This window comes from Dipodomys spectabilis, unplaced genomic scaffold (genome assembly GCF_019054845.1).
Source record: "Dipodomys spectabilis isolate Male_0828 unplaced genomic scaffold, ASM1905484v1 ptg000714l, whole genome shotgun sequence".
NCBI lineage: Eukaryota > Metazoa > Chordata > Mammalia > Rodentia > Heteromyidae > Dipodomys > Dipodomys spectabilis.
Window position 1 is genome coordinate 1,772,807 of NW_024871391.1, and position 18,562 is coordinate 1,791,368.

The 18,562-nt window shown below is 48.7% G+C and overlaps 1 protein-coding gene across 1 annotated transcript in view; it reads right to left on the reverse strand.

The window, feature by feature from the left end:
- Positions 1 to 1,574: 1,574 nt before the first annotated feature.
- The window catches only part of Commd10 (COMM domain containing 10), an 80,318-nt gene continuing 63,330 nt past the window's right edge, over positions 1,575 to 18,562 (reverse strand). Inside the window, exons 6-7 of the mRNA XM_042672506.1 lie at positions 3,072 to 3,131; positions 1,575 to 2,364 (exon numbers count right to left, since the gene is read on the reverse strand). Of these exons, the coding sequence (XP_042528440.1) occupies positions 2,326 to 2,364; positions 3,072 to 3,131 (99 nt within the window). The 3' untranslated portion in view covers positions 1,575 to 2,325. The remainder of the gene's footprint in view (positions 2,365 to 3,071; positions 3,132 to 18,562) is intronic.

Genomic DNA, 18,562 nt, shown 5'->3' on the forward strand with positions numbered 1-18,562 from the left:
AGAACTTACACATAAACAAACGAGCATAGCAGGTGTTTTAGTTCCCTACTGCAGCTTAATAAATAACCACATACTTTTGAGACAAACATTTGTACTCTCACGACCACTGTGGACCATGCGTGCAAGGCCAGCGTGGTGGCTTCTTCCATGGCTGCAGAGGTCCAGAGGTCAGCTTCTGGCTGGTACAATTCTCCCTCCCTCAGCATCTACAGCTCACCCCACATAGTTCCCTGCCACATGACCCTGACAATAGCAAGGGTTACCTGGCAAGTTCCACGTAGCATAGCCTCAATTTGTTAGAAAGGTAGGAAAATGAATGTCAGCTTCTACTAAAATGGATAATGGAACTTATAATGAAGTTTAGACTGTTTATGATTTTTGTTATTTCCCAATTTAAAATAATCATATATCACATAATCAGAGAAGAACTGCAAGTATTTTGCAGTGAACATGAAAACAGTACACTGATTTCTTTCTTTCTTTTTTTTTGGTTGGTTGTTGGGCTTGAACTCTGGGCCTGGGCGTTGTCCCTGCGCTCTTCAGCTCAAGGCACGCGCTCTACCGCTTGAGTCACAGCCCCACTTCGAGTTCACTGATTTCTACGTCTAGGGAGTAGCTGTACGTCTTCAGACAAAAGACAAGAGTCATGCTTTGCCTACTGGTAGGTGAGAATGTGTTGTGAGAAATGTATCGCGAGGTGACTCATCACTGTGCGAACATCACAGAATGCATCCTAAGAATCACGGGCAATGTTAAGACACTTACACTGGCCATTACATCAGTAAAAGTGTTTCTACGGCCACTGCCGGGAGGGGCTAACAGACTGGGCTGGGGATCAGACCAGTTTGGATGCTGTTTACAAAATGGGGGAGCGTGGAGCACGCTTACCAAATGCTTCCAGTTCCTCGGTGACCTCAGGCAGTCGCCGCTGGGAACGGCAACATGCAGCTTAAAAAGCGAGAGAAAGCCAGGCAGGGCATGTGTCGTCCTAGTATGGTCCTGGCTCCTGAGGGAGGCTGAGGGAGGAGGGTCACGCGAGGAGCCTGGGCGACCCAGGGGGCCAGGCCTAAAGAAGACAGACACAGAGCAGGTGAGAGGACTCCACTCCACAAGTCCCTTCATATCGTGCCCAGGCCTAGGGATAAACTAACAGTGGAAGGTGGACTCTGGAGAACTTTAAGAATCAATGATCTACAGACAGCAATACTTGAAATACTCGACTATGAACCAACCCAAACTTTCAAGTTTTCTAAGCAACAACATACAAACACATATATAAACAGGTGAGGGTATAAATTCTGTATAATGGACGTTTACTTGAAAGAGACACAGAACGTACTTTATTACCCAGATACCTCATATGAGAACTATGGTAATGGTTTTAGCTCCTGAATTCAAACTGCTTTGCGTGAGGTCCATTTCAACTCTTCCTCCCCTTCTCCCTCCCTCTGGAAACAGTGTAGGACAGGCATTTAATACAGAGGAGACGCAGCGGACTCTTTACAAAGACCATCCTACAGATCACACGGGCACATCTAAAAATAGGAGATATATAAGAAATGTTGAACACCAGCTCCAATTATCCCAAAACACAAAATTTTTATTGACTGAAACCAATTAATATTCACAGAAAAAGAAGCACAACAATGGCAAGAATGCTTACTTAGGATTCATTGCAATTACTATTACTCATGATCTCAATCTGTCACCCATATTATGAAGTGAATCATTAACTGGCAGTTCAAAGAAAAGCACACAAAACCTAAGCTATGATTAACTCATTAAACTCAGAAAAATTCAAGAGCACAGAGAAGCCCACAAGAGAACTAATACTACTAGATCTATTTTAAATTTCTTTCCTGTATTATGTATAACTAAAGCAAATGCACTTATCGTAGGGAAATGTATGCAATGTGTCTGATGGTGAGCGGCTGCCTTTTCAGTGATGCTAAGGTGATCGCTCAGGTTCTGCATTCTGCTGTACTCTATCTGTGGACCCACCTTGATGACAGAGGCAGCATCAAAATAAGCAGGTAGGGCAGTGAAGCCGCAAAACACAGAAAGAACCACACCACGGTCCTGGCCTCTGACTTCTTGGAGCTGAAAGCACTCATCACCACTGGCACCGGCTCACAAAGGCAGAGAACGAGCTCCTGACAGTGACCCCCCCGCCCCCCTTGGCTGTCAACTTGTTTAAAAAAATGGTAAGCCATACAATTTGTAGGAGGAAAGCCATTGAAGCCTCCAGAAACTACAACCAGGCAATTTCCCTTCCAGGCAGGATCATGGAGCAGCGGGAAGGTGATGGGGAGCCTGCTTCCAGCCTCACGTGAGGGCGTCCAGCTGTGCTTGTACGGTCTCCAGCTATTCACAAGACAAGAGAGAGAGGCTGGTGAGGGAGAGGAGCGCGTGCGCAGGGAGTGCTGTTTAGGAACATGCAAATGAAGGGGAGGGAACGGCACGGCTAACTGTGCGCACTATTACACCCATCCACACAGCAATGGAAGGGCACCCACACTACTGTTCTGTGTAAAGACAGAGTCGATGCGTGCCACTTATTTTCCAAGTTTGCAAGAGAGGAAGACTTTTAAGAACTACTGTTTTAAGCACACCCAGCAATTTCATCTTAAATTATAGCTACATGATGAGATCTTAATGGTGGGGGGAAGGAGCATGCATTTTCCTGGGCTACAAAAGCAGCACTCAGAAAGAAACTCAAAATACACTCAAAGATAAGTATCTACAAAACCAGCCTCTCCCTGTCCATGTTTCCTGAGCCCAGAAATTCAAGTTTTTCACACGCCACTACATAAAGTGTCATGGTGGCTGGGGTCACACAGCGGCGCGCTCGCGCCTTGGCTCTAATTAAAGCCATTTGAATTGTCCTCCTCATTTTGTTTTCAGATTCTCCTATCTCAGCTATAATTCCCGCTGGGAGATTATAAAGGGAGATTTATAAAGGGAGGCTTAAAGACCTCAGCTCCATAATGTGGCATTTAAGAAAATTTATAAGATAAAGTAGCATTAAAAAAAAAACACGACATATCAGAAAGTTATTTAAAAATACAGACCTTGTTATAGAAATCAAACAACTCTTTGTGACTGAATTCCACAAGCACTTTTTCCAGATCCTGTAAAAAAGCAAGTCAAAGAAAGAATTTAGTTGTGTGGAATTTACATTACGACTTTCTTCTCCACTTCGCCTCCGAGAATGCTCTGTGCTGTTCTGGGTGGGATTTTTTTTTTCTTTTAAAACATTTACCTGCTCTCCCCAATCCCGTGATTCCCAAATGTCATGAACTCACTTAGTAGCACTCCATTTCAGCAGAAGGCCTGGGCTCCACAGGCTTGGGGTCAAGGTGGCCCCACAAAGGTCAATGAAATACACTCCAGCTAAGAGAACAATCTCACTGCTGCTTCTTTTTCGAGACACATGATACGAGAGATTATGTTTCATCTTCCTCAGCAGTCCACTTGCCATCCAGTAAATATCATTACACAAAGACACTGGAGGAGGCCTAGCTGATGGAACTCACGCAGCCATTAAGGCCTCGCTACTGCCTGCAAGCACTAACCGACCAGCTATGATCCGAGCATGCTGACAGGGCTACCTTCCTAAAGGTACACACTCAGCAAAAGTTAACTTCTAACACAACCGCTTCAGAGCCAGGACACAGAGACGTTCTCCTTTGCTTCATGGCCCATGCACTGGAGAAACTTTTATGGCTGCTAAGGAAATTGTAGATGTGAGTATGAGAACGTATGTAACATTAAACTCAACCCACACAGTTGAATAATACTGTGCATGTGTTTACGATGATGTAGCCATGTGTAGCTTGTGTGATGGTGTGGTCGCATGTAGCATGTATGATGGTGTAATCCTGTGTAGTATGTATGATGGCGTTATCACATGTAACCTTAAACTAAGCCCAACTAACAACCACACAGCCTTTGGTTGATTCTGTACCTGGGGAAACAAATCAATTCTGAAGACTTTGGGGCTGTGTCGTTTCTATTCCGGGCTGCTCGGGGAGGGGGGAGGCGGGGAGGGGCAGGGATGGGGGGAAGCCAGCCGGGCTGCCTGGCCTCACCGGTGCTCCACGCCACAGAGCCAGGCCAGGGAGAGGCAGCCTACTCCAAGGAGGCTTTCACCGCAGACGCCTGCCCACGGCCAGCTCCACAGAGCCTCTGGCCTCGGCTGAATTCCCGTGTGCACCAACAAAGCTAAATTTAGAAGCCACGTTCGCTGACGGCAGGGAGGCCCATGGGGCCATGTTCAGAAACACCACCTCCCTCTCCATGAAGCCTAGTCTCGGGGGCAGATGAACAGCTTTTCGTTTTCTCTCCGACACTAACCTAAGTACTTGCGTCTTGAAGAGTGGCCGCATCATCCTTTAGGAATTATATAAAATTATTAAAAGTACAAATTGGCTAATTGGCACACAGCACTGAGAGTTAATCGGCACAGTGTAGAAATAGTATGCACTGTATTTGCTCTCCACTGGAGAAGGGAAATAGCAGACCCAAGTTTACCCCAAGTTTTGAGCAGGCAAAGCACAATGAGCATCGTATATTGGAGAGTTTTCCCTAAAAACACCTGATTGAGCCGGGTGTCGGTGGCCCACGCCTGTCATCCCAGCTACTCAGGAGGCTGAGATCTGAGGATCGCGGTTCAAAGCCAGCCTGGGCAGGAAAGTCTGTGAGACTCTGATCTCCCAGGAACCACCAGAAAACCGGAAGTGGTGCTGTAGCTCAAGTGGTAGAGCGCTCGCCTTGAGCTGAAGAGCTGAGGGACAGCGCCCAGGCCCAGAGTTCAGGCCCCACGACTGACAAAAAACAAACAAACACACCTGATTGAAGCCTGAAACTAGAAAAGGAGGTGGAGAGGTGCATTAGGGCCGCTGGAATACTGATGACAGGTCAAAGCTGAAGAGTGGGCGGAGGGCCCAGGGCAGGAGCGCGGTGCAAGGGAAGCAGCCCCGAGAGCCCTGGCAGCGCGAGTGCAGCTCCACCGTGGAGGGCGCGTGAGTCTGTGGAGTGAGTGCTCAGAGAGCCACCAGGCACACAGACGTCTGCCGCACTGCGTGCTCAACCGGGCAGTGGGCATTTACCACATTACAAAACCAGTCGGCACAAGAATAAAACGCATGCTCAAATATGTCTCCAATCTTCTGTTTTCCTGGAAAACTCACTGAAGACACCCAGACGGGGAGACTCTTTCTTTCTTCGGCCTCATTAGTCTAAGATTACAAGGCCCAACTTAGGGTGGTTACCGCTTGTAATGTCTACGCCCATCCACTCACTACTGCCAAAGGCAGACTTCGTGTACTCGATCTGAAAACACGGCAAAGCGAGAAGGAAAGCACAAAGATCAATACTCTGCCTGAGTCTTAAGGAAGAAAATGCACTTGTTCGTTTTTCCCCTTTTATTTTTAATTTGTAATCCTACATATGAGCACGTGGATAAGGTTGCACAGACCCATTAGCAAAATTCCCCTGGAACTAGAACTTACTGCGGCCTTCAGAAAGGGCTGCCTTGATGGAATCTGACACTGAAAATACTTTCTGCTTTCCCATTAGTTAGGAATTGGAAGCACAAATACATTTTTCAAGACAGAAATGCACTTACCTTGTTACAAATTATCCAAGCAGAAATATCTTCTAAATAATGCAAATATAAACTAGATAAGAATTGACCCAAAATTATATCACTTAAGCTTTTAAATTTAAATTGCATATCAGAATTAGAAATGCTACAATTACCCTTTCACCTAGAAAATCGGGCAGTAAAAGATTCCAGTTAGAGAAATACTAGTAGTAATCTCTTGTCGAGTTGGAGAGCTACTTAAAGAGGAAGTTTCCTTTTAAGTTGTAGACATGACATGTAGGCAAAGACTTTTTGAAAGATAACATTTCAAGTCTTACTGACCAGATTTAGTAAACAAAAATAACTAGGCACGATAGACAGATAGATAGATAGATAGACAGACAGATAGATAGATAGATAGATAGATAGATAGATAGATAGATTAGATAGATAGATAGATAGATGGATAGATAGATAGAGATAGACAGACAGGCAGATTTCTATACATACATAAAATTCTACATAATTATGAGTGTATGCTGATGGTCTTACTCAGTGGTGTTTGAAAGCAGAGATGGAATTTCAGTCCCGCTCCTGAATAAGCCATGAGAATGCACGCTTAGTCTTTCAGTAAACAGTTGAGGAGAAGCAGGCTCTGGGCAGGCCGGTGGCCGGGCCGGGTGGGCGCGGTCCTCCGGCATGCTGGGGGCTGCCCCTGCCACCGAGAGCCTACCTTTGGGGAGAGCGTCTCTGGACATGGAGGGAAGAGGGCCACCCAGGCGTCAGGAGCAGCTCCGTGGGGAGGGGCCTGGCTTGGTGGGAGGGGAGGGAGGGAGGGAGGCTGTATGTACCTTTCAGTGAGGCCACTCGGTCTCCTGCACCCTCAGGAGACTGAAGAAAAGACAAGGCAACATGGGCAAGCTACACTAGGGAACTGAGGTGTCAGACACGAGGACGCGTGGGTGATCTCCCGCCTCAGTGTGAGGACAGAGACCCCACGCCCAGCCCCCGACGCGTGGACGCGTGGGTGATCTCCCGCCTCAGTGTGAGGACACAGACCCCACGCCCAGCCCCCGACACGTGGACGCGTGGGTGATCTCCCGCCTCAGTGTGAGGAGGTGGGCCCCACGGCCCAGCCCCCGACACATGAGTGATCGCCCCACCTCAGTGTGAGGACACAGACCCCACGGCCCAGCCCCCGACGCGTGGACGCGTGGGTGATCTCCCGCCTCAGTGTGAGGACACAGACCCCACGCCCAGCCCCCGACGCGTGGACGCGTGGGTGATCTCCCGCCTCAGTGTGAGGACACAGACCGCGCCGCCCAGCCCCCGACACGTGGACGCGTGGGTGATCTCCCGCCTCAGTGTGAGGACACAGACCCCACGGCCCAGCCCCCGACGCGTGGACGCGTGGGTGATCTCCCGCCTCAGTGTGAGGAGGTGGGCCCCACGGCCCAGCCCCCGACACATGAGTGATCGCCCCACCTCAGTGTGAGGACACAGACCCCACGGCCCAGCCCCCGACGCGTGGACGCGTGGGTGATCTCCCGCCTCAGTGTGAGGACACAGACCCCACGGCCCAGCCCCCGACGCGTGGACGCGTGGGTGATCTCCCGCCTCAGTGTGAGGACACAGACCGCGCCGCCCAGCCCCCGACACGTGGACGCGTGGGTGATCTCCCGCCTCAGTGTGAGGACACAGACCCCACGGCCCAGCCCCCGACGCGTGGACGCGTGGGTGATCTCCCGCCTCAGTGTGAGGAGGTGGGCCCCACGGCCCAGCCCCCGACACATGAGTGATCGCCCCACCTCAGTGTGAGGACACAGACCCCACGGCCCAGCCCCCGACGCGTGGACGCGTGGGTGATCTCCCGCCTCAGTGTGAGGACACAGACCCCACGGCCCAGCCCCCGACGCGTGGACGCGTGGGTGATCTCCCGCCTCAGTGTGAGGAGGTGGGCCCCACGGCCCAGCCCCCGACACATGAGTGATCGCCCCACCTCAGTGTGAGGACACAGACCCCACGGCCCAGCCCCCGACGCGTGGGTGCGTGGGTGATCTCCCGCCTCAGTGTGAGGACACAGACCCCACGGCCCAGCCCCCGACGCGTGGGTGCGTGGGTGATCTCCCGCCTCAGTGTGAGGACAGAGACTGCGCCGCCCAGCCCCCGACGCGTGGACGCGTGGGTGATCTCCCGCCTCAGCGTGAGGACACAGACCGCGCCGCCCAGCCTCCGACGCGTGGACGCGTGGGTGATCTCCCGCCTCAGTGTGAGGACACAGACCGCGCCGCCCAGCCCCGACGCGTGGACGCGTGGGTGATCTCCCGCCTCAGTGTGAGGACAGAGACCGCGCCGCCCAGCCCCCGACGCGTGGGTGCGTGGGTGATCTCCCGCCTCAGTGTGAGGACACAGACCACGCCCAGCCCCCGACGCGTGGGTGCGTGGGTGATCTCCCGCCTCAGTATGAGGACACAGACCCCACGGCCCAGCCCCCGACGCGTGGACGCGTGGGTGATCTCCCGCCTCAGTGTGAGGACACAGACCCCACGGCCCAGCCCCCGACGCGTGGACACGTGGGTGATCTCCCGCCTCAGTGTGAGGACAGAGACTGCGCCGCCCAGCCCCCGGCACCCCTGCAGGAGCCGAGCCCCTCCTCTGCCCCCCAAGAGAGCTTAGGGGAAGGTTCCTCGTAATGAGCACAACTCCTTCCATTCAACAACCATGTAAGTAAGGCCGTGCCCAGGGTCAGACTTCTGATAAATACAGCTGGCGTCCTGTGAGACTCAACTCTTGCATTTCTCAAACATATTCCGAAAGAAATAATAGTTTTGTGGGGGCTTTTTTGATCCTGCTACATTGATTAGCCAATTAACCCAATATGAGCGCTAACTTCCAATTCTAATTCCACGCAGGGGAGTGTGCACCCGCAACTGCCACAGACGCGATGGGCAGGCTGGTACCAGGCTCGACCGCCCAGGCCAGGCCGGGGCTCTGCCACCTCCCAGCCCGGCCGCCGGCTCTCAGCGCACCGCTCCAGCCCCACTCTGGGGAGGACGGCAAGTTTACGAAGGTGGCAGACGGGAAGCGTGGATCCCGGGCCGGAGGACACCTGCCACACTGCGTGGGGCAGAAACCACCACCGGAATTCGGAATTCTACACACGCCCGTCTCTGAACAGCACAGGCCGGCACCACGCCTGTTTGTCAACCACGTAAGCAGGACGCCAACAGGAAGCGCTAATTCCACCTCAGCACGCCAGCAGCACCGCTCTCTCTACTGCCCCCAGGTCTTCGCTGGACTGCCTGCTGGGTTCTACAAGCACCATTGGGTTGTGTGCATGCACACGTGGACACACAGACACACACATGCGTGCGTGCATGCGTGCATGCATGCATCAAGATCAGCTACTTCATTTGGTTACCTACTTGAACACTCAGAATATTCTACCATTTTCCCCTTATGGAGAGCATTAGTATAGGTAGATTCTGTCTAAACAATGCCTCTATGCTACAATTACATTGTAGTATTTGATGTGCTGCCAGCAGGCTTGGCTTTCGTAAATCTCGCTAACCTAGAAAATACACAGGTTAAACAGTCGAGCGATGAAGCTCTTAAGCTCTGATTCTCTACACATAAACATGGTTTCAAACCAGAGATTTGGGGTTTTATACATAATTAACAAAAAAAAGTCATGGTTTTGGCTGTCACTGGGAGAACAAATCTTTTTTTTTTTTTTAATAAAAAATCAGAATCAAAACAAAAATTGAGTAAGAGTGCACATTAAGTATTCACTAAGCACATTTATTTTGGCTGGTAGACATTCGCTTATATCTGCATATACTCTTTATTCTAGCTAAAATACTGCTTTGCTCTTGGATAGATGAAACATTTTCCTTCTTTAAAATATACCATGCTGTGCATGAGCCGAGATCACAACCTCGAAGCCAATCAAAATGCACCTCCCATAGCACTCGTGAACTGCAATTTATTATGTGTGTGCCCATATGTCATCACAATTTTCAACCTTGGTACTGAAATATTTAGCTATGGTTGCTGAATATAATCAGCAAGATAACAGGTTCTGATGCACTTTAAACAGTAAGAAATTATGCCAGGAACAATGGCTGGAAAGAATGAGCCTTTTCTATGCTAAATACTATAGGAGATGCTGCATTTTTCCAGATATATTCCTTTATAATTAAGAGTAGTTAGTTATCTGCTGCTGAAGCATCTTCACTTGGAATAGCTGCATTACTTTGCAAAACATGTCTAACATCTGAGAGATGTTAGGTAAACTACAAATATCAAATTAAAATCCTATTTTTTTTCCCCTGTGCAGTTTTAATGACTATGAGCTCAGGACCCAAATTTGGGCCTCTCTCTTCATAAAGTCACGTTATTGGATTTCCTTGTATGATTCATTTGTACTTTCAGGAGCCACTTCATCAAAATTAAATAACCTAGTGTGATTCAGAGTGTAAGAAAAATGTAATTAAAAACATATGCAGGTTTCACACTTTCTACTTCTGCTGTCATGTAAGGTCTTCAAGGACAGAAGAACAAGATGTACACCTAAGAAAGTGCTCATTTCATAATTTAGTGGCAATTTACACTTTATTAGCTACTTGTAAGCTCTATTTCACTAAAGGGGGTAAATTCATGATTTGCTGCACTGAATTTATCATGTTTATTATATTACATAATCATAGGTAACCGCCCACTGTTAATTGGAATGTGATAGGAAATGCCTATTTTACTCCCAATATTTGTGAACCTAAATTCCTGCGCCAGGCAGGTAAAGACTAATCTGACAGAGGAGAGAGTTAGTTTAAGGCAGTGTCTGTCTGGAGGAAATAAGATTAACCTATAATGGCGACATTCCAACATTACAGAGGGCAACTGAACCATCTTCCTATCCATGTTAGAGCCCTGTGACCATTGCCTAACTATGATTTGCAATATTCTCATCATCAGGGAGCTGATGGTGCATGTTTGCAAACCGTTCTAACGAGCTGGGGCATCGCCATGATCCTTGGTATAAGGGGGCTGCTAAGGGAGGCCTCCATTTTGTGTACAGCAGGTCTGTGGCATACTGCTGTGAACTGAGCAAAGGGCACAGCGCAGACGGCTCTGTCTGTACCATGACACTTGGGTGAGGATGGACGCTGGGCTTCCGTCTTAGCAGTGACAGTGGTGCCAGTTCCGTCCCAGGCAGGCACTTTAGTGTACTCTCAAAACTGTGCCAAACAATAACATTAGCTACTTTTAGAATACTTTCGCCACCTCATAAAGAGGGTTCCTGCCTTTTAGCCACCATCTGCCAATATTCCCATGCGTCTGTCTGTCCCCACCCCCAGGGCAGCCTTTTCTTCAAACAATCTCAACTTCTAAGCGTAACCATATAAAATGTGGACTTTTGTGACTAAGTTTACTCCTCCACTCTACGCCAAAGAGCATCCATGTTGTAGTATTCAACAGTGTAACTTCTACTAAGCCCGAGACATGCCCCGATGTAAGCACCTGAACCGTTGAAGACTAAAACTGAGAGTTAAAAAAGAAAACCAGGACCCCACAGCGCCCAAACCTCACACACATAACATCTCCTGACAATTAAAGAAATACTTCTGGACTCGTGTTTTGGGAGCTTTTAAGCAATTCCCTTCTTCTTTCTGACGACTTAGATTCCTCCTGGAAAGGGTGATCTCAGTGCCAGCCTCCCGCACAGTGGGCAGGCTTTTTTGATGTGATGATCTTCAGCAGGGTTTTCAAAACGCAACAGTGTTCCTGTGATTTCCAATCGCCACTCTCTAATGCAGCACATGACACGGTATGGACAGAAGAGGTTTTCAACACACGTCCCTCCCCCTTGCCCTCCCTCCTCTCTGCCTGGAGACGGAACCCAGTGCTGTCGCGTGCTAAGAAAGTGCTCCACCGCTGAACCATACCCCAAGCCCCTCTGACATGCATTTCTTGAACGAGGAAAAAAATATCAGTTAATTTTTATCTATTAGAGACTCTTGAGACATTATGATGGGCATTTCTAAGGTTTAATGTTTCATCAGCTCAAATGATAAAAGGGGGAGGGGGAATGCACACAGCACACAGCAGAAATAATAAGTTAAGTAATAATAGCAAACACATCACTTAGCACGGGCCAGCCACTGCTCTAAGTGCTTTGTACCTATTAACTAATTGAATTCTCGCATCCAGCCCATTAAGTGTGATTAGGATCTCCATTAAGATGAGGAGTCTGAAGCAGAGATGAGCTAACCTCAGCTCCCACAGCAGCTGGGGACAGAGCCAGAGTTCTAGTCAGGTGGTAGGCCCCGGAAGCCTACACTGGTACATGCTCTCTTGTATGTTAAGATTTTAGAGACTAGCCAGGCGCTGGTGGCGCACGCCTATAATCCTAGCTACTCAGGAGGCTGAGATCTGAGGATCGCGGTTCAAAGCCAGCCAGGGCAGGAAAGACCGTGAGACTCCTATCTCCAATAAACCACCAGAAAACCGGAAGTGGCGCTGTACCTCAAGTGGTAGAGCGCTCGCCTTGAGCTGAAGAGCTGAGGGACAGCGCCCAGGCCCAGAGTTCAAGCCCCACGACCGACAAAAAAAAAAAAAAAAAAAAGATTTTAGAGACTCTGGGAATGGACCATCCTATAGCCAGACAGACCTAGTTTGAATCCACCACCAGACTTCTCTGATCTTTAGTTTCTTCTTTTGCTAAAGAGCAATAATAATCCCTGTGCCACTAGTTTGTGAACGTGGTGCACAATTCCACATGGTACTCATATATATATTTAGTAATAAGGTTAAAAACAAGGGAACAAAGCCACACTTGAAGGACTGCGAGAGGCCAGCAAACTATGTTTTAGATTTAGCAGGTCTCACTCCATTCACTGTTGGCATTTTCCCTTACTTCCTTTATAAGAAATCTACTTTGTAATGACATGACAAACTCTCAGCTTCCGGAAATATCTGCAGTACTACTTTTTCACCACAGTACATGTTTCAAGGCGACACACCTAGCAGAGAGGTGGCGTATGATAAAGTTAAAACGCTTCAAGCAGGAGTATTTGAGATGAAATGAAAGCATTATAGAATTGTAAAGGATGTTGTTTACAAGGCTGATGCTAATGGATACGTGTATCATTTTCATTACTAAACGACTGCACTGCTTTGGATCCACCTAAATTAACAATGCCTTGTATAAGACCACTGAAAGGGTTAAGTCATTACCAAGATTATCAATCCATTCTGAAAACAGCCCATGTTAAAGAACAGGTAGACTCCAAGAGACTGGGAAGGAAATGGCTTTTACGCTGCTCTGCAAAACTGACCTCTAGAATGAAGTGATGAAAATGCAATCATCGTTGAAGGTAGCCTCCAACTACCTGAATGAAATGTAGATCCTGCGTTCTAACGCTCCCTCTGGGGCGGGCTCAGCAAGGCACGGTGCGCACACAGGAATCTCACACTCGTGGTGCACCTGGGCTGCAGGGGCCTGCACCATGCATGTGGCCCAGCCGCCTGGGCTCCGGCAGCGTGACTGACCGTGATTTTTAAGTTCTGGGTGATTACGTGTAAGGGGCTGTACAAAGGCTGACCAGCAACCTGTCCGTTTACGAGGACAGCGCGGTTTGGTCAGGATCACCCCTCTCTGCTACAGGGGTGTGGGGGGCAGGGGCTCCACAGAAGGCGCCTGTGGGAGGCGCGGCCCGCCCGCTCCTCCTCACCCGCCTGTCTGAGCACATACTTCCATGGTCTGCCCTTGCGAATCAAGCTCACCAGCTATGTTTGCTGCTTTGCTGTGCGGTTGAGGATACTGGGACTCATTTCAGGTTTTCAGCATACATTTACTAGCAAGATGCTAAGGTGTTTGGGATGAAAGCAGTAACACAGACAATGCATATGACCTTTGTTTTTCCTGAGCTTAAGAGTCCAAGAGAGACCAACAAACAGAAAGTACCAAGTGACGTCAGTGCCATTATGGGCAAAGTACAGAATACACAGCAAGCCCAGAGTACAGAGTCAATAAAGCATTTCCAGGGCTGGGAAGGTGGCTCAGTGGTAGAGCGCTTGCCTTGCATGCATGAGGCCCTGGGTTCCATTCCTCAGCACCACATAAGCAGAAAAAGCCGGAAGTGGTGCTGTGGCTCAAGTGGTAGAGCGCTAGCCTTGAGCTGAAGAGCTGAGCGCCCAGGCCCAGAGTTCAGGCCCCACGACCGACAAAAAATAAAGTAAAAATAAAGCATTCCCAGTAGGAGTAAGAGCTCATGTGAGACCTGAAAAATAATTAACTGGGGCGGGCCAAGGCAGAGGGAGAGTCCTACTGGTGAAAGAGAATGCAGCAGAGAAGTATGGGAGTTCAGCAGTGCTCGAGAGAGCACGGGACGGGGCCTGTACCACGGCGGGCACAGCCCAGCACGGGAAGACGTGGGGCAGAGGAGATGCGTGGGGGCGAGGCTCTACAAAGCTCGGGGGACTGGCTGGAAAGGGGCACTAAGTGCAGGCAGGGCACGGAGGGAGGCGCGGGGCTTCTGAGTGGGGCAGGGTGAGTTTTAGGGGTACGGTCCTTGGGTAGAACTCAGGGTGGGAACAGAGACAGGCGTGTGAGCAGCAGTACTTCTGTACCATCAAGGGAAGAAAGGCAGCAGGCCTTTGGATCCCCAAGCCCGTCTCGGGGTCGGGATCTGGAAGGTCCCTCGGGCAGGGAGGAGATCAAGACAAAATCCCCAAAGCACACTCTCCGTGGCCCTGCAGGGAGGAAGTTTAAGAAGGACAGAGTGACCGGGGTGTCCCAGCTCCCCAGAAGCCAATGAGAAAGGACGCGTAGGATTTTATTTGGATTCAACAAGGACAAGGTCACCAGCAAGCATATCTTTGGCGAAGAGGTGGGGAAGGAAGCCCCGGCCGCTGGCGAAGACTGGAGTCTAAAACACACACGTTAAGTGACCACCAGTCTGACTTGCTGGCCATTTTTCTAAATGAAGGTTTACTGGACGAGAGCCATGTTCATTCATTCATTCATTCATTCATTCATTCACAGATGGCCTATGGCTGCTTTTGTACAGAGATGTGCAGTTTGGAAACCTGAACTACTTCACCATTTGGAAGTTTGTTAGCGACTTTTGTAACAAATGTCTTGTATTATTAATTCTACTTACTGAAAGCGACCTCACTGATCATCTAGTGGTGGAAGTGCCAGGCCTTCTCCACGGTCACCTGACGCGCTTCTCTCGTAGGGAGTCTAGCTGGAGGCACTGGCAGGGGCCACCACTTCGCAGCTTTGGGACTGTCACACAGTCAGCAATGACTTCCATCACATGAACTTCTTTAGAAGAAACGCAATTTAAGACCGATTTGCTGTTGCTGCTGCTGTGGTTCCCCTGTACTAGGGTTTGAACTCAGGGACTCAGGCTTGCTTGGCTGGCGCTCTGCCATTCGAGCCATGCCTCCAGCTCAGTCTCTGGCTGGTCAGTTTGGAGATGGGATGTCACAGACTTTTCTGCCCTGGCTGGCTTTGGACAATGAGCCTCAGGATCTCAGCCTCTGCTCAGATTACAGCGAGAAGCACCAGGAGCCAGCCCGGATGAAACTGGGACTTTTGAAAGAGAAAATTGTGCCCCTAAGTTTTATCTCTTTTCTGTAATTTACTAGTATGTGTTTTGCGCCATGACTGTGTAGTTCCAAGTATTTCCTGTACTCATATGAATTCAATGAAAATTTTACTGGAGTGTTAGTTTTGGAATGCCAGTCTACCTACGTAAAGGAAGCGGCTGCAGGCGCAGCTGGGGGGACCTGACGAGCAGGCCACGCTTGCGTGGCCCATGTGGTCTTTGCTTCGACGCGTAGCATGAGACAGCTTCACAATCTGGTTTAATGTTTTGTATCTGCTCGTGATTATAGAGGCTAAGTGCTTCTCTAGCCTAATCAGAATACTAATGAGTTTTCTGACCTGGGCCAAGTTAATAAAACAAACCTTTAAATGCCCCGTTAAGAAGTTCTCAGGAGTGACTTTGGATCTGAACGTGCTTGAGGGGCTCCTGCAGCCATGCGAGAAGGCGCGGTCTCAGAGCCTTTCCTCTCTGGACGGGGGAAAGGACCCTCTCTTTTTGGTTACAGGTCACCTACGGCTGGAACGCAGTCACAGACAAATGGACCCAGCTCCATACACGGCTGGGACACAATATAAAAAGGGTTAGCTCTCCCTAGGGGTGCGCTGGGTGGGAGGCTCCTTGTCGAGGTTGCCCGGGAGGCCAGGGTGGGGGACAGCTTAAATCTGCTTAACCCCGAAAGGACTTGCACTGCCAAGTCAGATCTGGCTTAACAAATATAAACTAGGGAGTTCGATGAATTTTAACCAAGTAGCTGTGAAAAAAATTCCTCACGCGTGTCACTGGGGAACTGGGCTTATCAATGCTCGTATAGGTGTTTGAGAGACGGTTCGTGGCTACTCCGGAGGCCGATGTCAGCAGAATCAGCACTGCAGAAGAAATCCTGACTCGGGGCCGAGTGGAACGAGGCCATGCAGAACACACTGCAGGGCGAGCATGCGGAGCCGGTCTCTTCCCAGCTTAACGTTACTTCGTACGAAACTGCAACCACCAGCTATATTTAGGTGTAATGTCTCTTGAATGCAGACCAACAAAAATGCAGAGTTATGTTATTGTTTTGGAAGCAGTAAAAACGTGTGTAGTAAAAATCTGTGTATAATAAAACGGGCCTATAAAATTCATTTCTCTGGCGATGGAATCCAAAATTAAGCCACAGTATTAATATTAGAAGAGGTCTCCCTACCCTTTTCAATGACCACACGAAAACAAAGCAAAGAACCAAAAAAAATGAAATGCCAACCACTCTGAATGCAGTCAGTGTCTGACACTTTTAGGAAATAAACTTTAAGAGTAAGTTCTGTGAATGCATATCCTTTACATAATACAGACTTGCCTTAAAAAAAAAAAATCAGATGATGTCTCAGATTAAAAGGACTAACCATAGTTTGCATTTAGATGACTTATTTTTCAAGACGCTTGAGACATTATGCAAAAATGTGACAGTGGTAACTCCCTTCATCAAGCTGCAGACGAAGAAAAATACTCTTTAAGCAGAGCGAGGGAGAAATGAAGCAGAGCGAGGGAGAAATGAGAGCCAGGGATGGGGCTGGGGCCAGGTGTCCCTGAAGAGCTGACTTGCGGCTTGCGGAAGGAGGCAGGGAGGCCCATCGGCCTGGCTTCTATTCCAAACGGGCCTGCACCAGCCCCGATACGGTTCTCAACTCCATGGTCTCTCCTGACAAGGGACTAAGGAGATTCAGAGTTGCAGAAAACACATTTGTTTGTGTGTGGTTAGTGCTGTCTATGCTGAAGAATAACAGTAAAGTTGGACACTGAGAAATGAGTCCTCAAGTTACAGACCTAGGTTTTAGTGAAAGGGTATCCTGACTAGTCATTACTGTAGCTACTAAAGAGAACGAACTAAAATATTAAAACAATACGATGGCTGCATACATACCTTCAAATTTTGGCCTGAATTATAGTTGGTCAAATCTGTAAAATAATATCTGCTTCTCCCCTACCCCCCCAAGTAGGTCTTATACTTTTTTTCTGGTAGTAGAAGAGTGTGAATGCAGGGCCTTGTGCTTGCTCAGCTTGCTTGTTTAATAGGCACTCTACCACGTGAGCCGAACCTCCAGTCCAGCTATTTTTGCTGGCTATTTTTTTTTTGAGGGGGGGAAGGTTCGGTCATGGGGTCTGAACGCTGGGCCTGGGCGCTGTCCCTCAGCTCTTCAGCTCAAGGCTAGCGCTCTACCACTTGAGCCACAGCGCCACTTCTGGCTTTTTTCTTTTTGCTTATGTGGTGCCTCAGGCATGCAAGGCAAGCGCTCTACCACGGAGCCCCCTTCCCAGCCCCTATGCTGGCTATTGTAGATGGAATTTCCTTTTCCGCCCAAGCTGGCTTTGAACCTCCGTCCTCCCGATCTCCAGCCCTGGAGGAGCTGGGATTCTCTCTGGCTATTTCTCTCTCCTCTCTATAGAAATACACAGCAAAGCCTAAACACTCCATCAAGATTGTCAAGACTTCTAAATTAACTCAATGCAAGTTCAGCTTATGAAAAGCCATGACATTTTTATACATCAGTAATGAATTTGCTGAAAAAGAAATTAAGGAAGCAATTTCCAATGGCTGCAAGAATAATACTTTGGAATAGCTGACGAAGTGCCAAGGCCTCTGAAATGAAAATTGTAAAACAGTGTGCCAGCCTCCCGCGCCCATTACACAGAAGCAGCAATACTGCTCAAGAGCAACGCAACTCCCATCACAATACAGATCCCTGCATGGGACAGAAAAGGCCAACGAAGACCATACAGAACCATACGGATCATCTGGTACTCCTTTCTGGATTTACTTCTTTGAGAAGTTTCCAGAATGATTCCAGTAGTGGCTAAACTAGTTCACATTCCCACCAATAATACTTTTGAGTTCCCTTTTTGCTACATCTCTGTCCGATTTTTGTTTTGTTTTTTGCAGTAATCATTCTAACTGGGATGAGAAGACAGACATTTCACTGGTTTGACCTGCCTTATAAGCAGCTGCCGTTACCGGCCATAAACTCCGGCACCAGGCTTTTCCTTATGCTTCAACAACAACAACAACAAAGATAGCACTATATCTCAAAGGTTGTAGTGAAGATCAAGAGCCATGTTCAAATAATAAATGATACAAAGTAAGCCCTCAAGAAATACCAATTACTATTATTATAAAACTGAAGGGAGAAGACCATTTCTGATGGTCAAAGGGTAGGGAAGGCTGGCAGTCAGAGCCCAGGCTGAGGAGCCCCGAGCTCAATCCTCTGGAGCTGGAGAGACGCAGATGCTGACTGGCCACGCTGGGCTTTATGCTCTGCACATCTGTACAGAATTATCAGAATCCACCCACAAGGATGTTCAAATATGTCTCAATAACTGCTAAAAACAC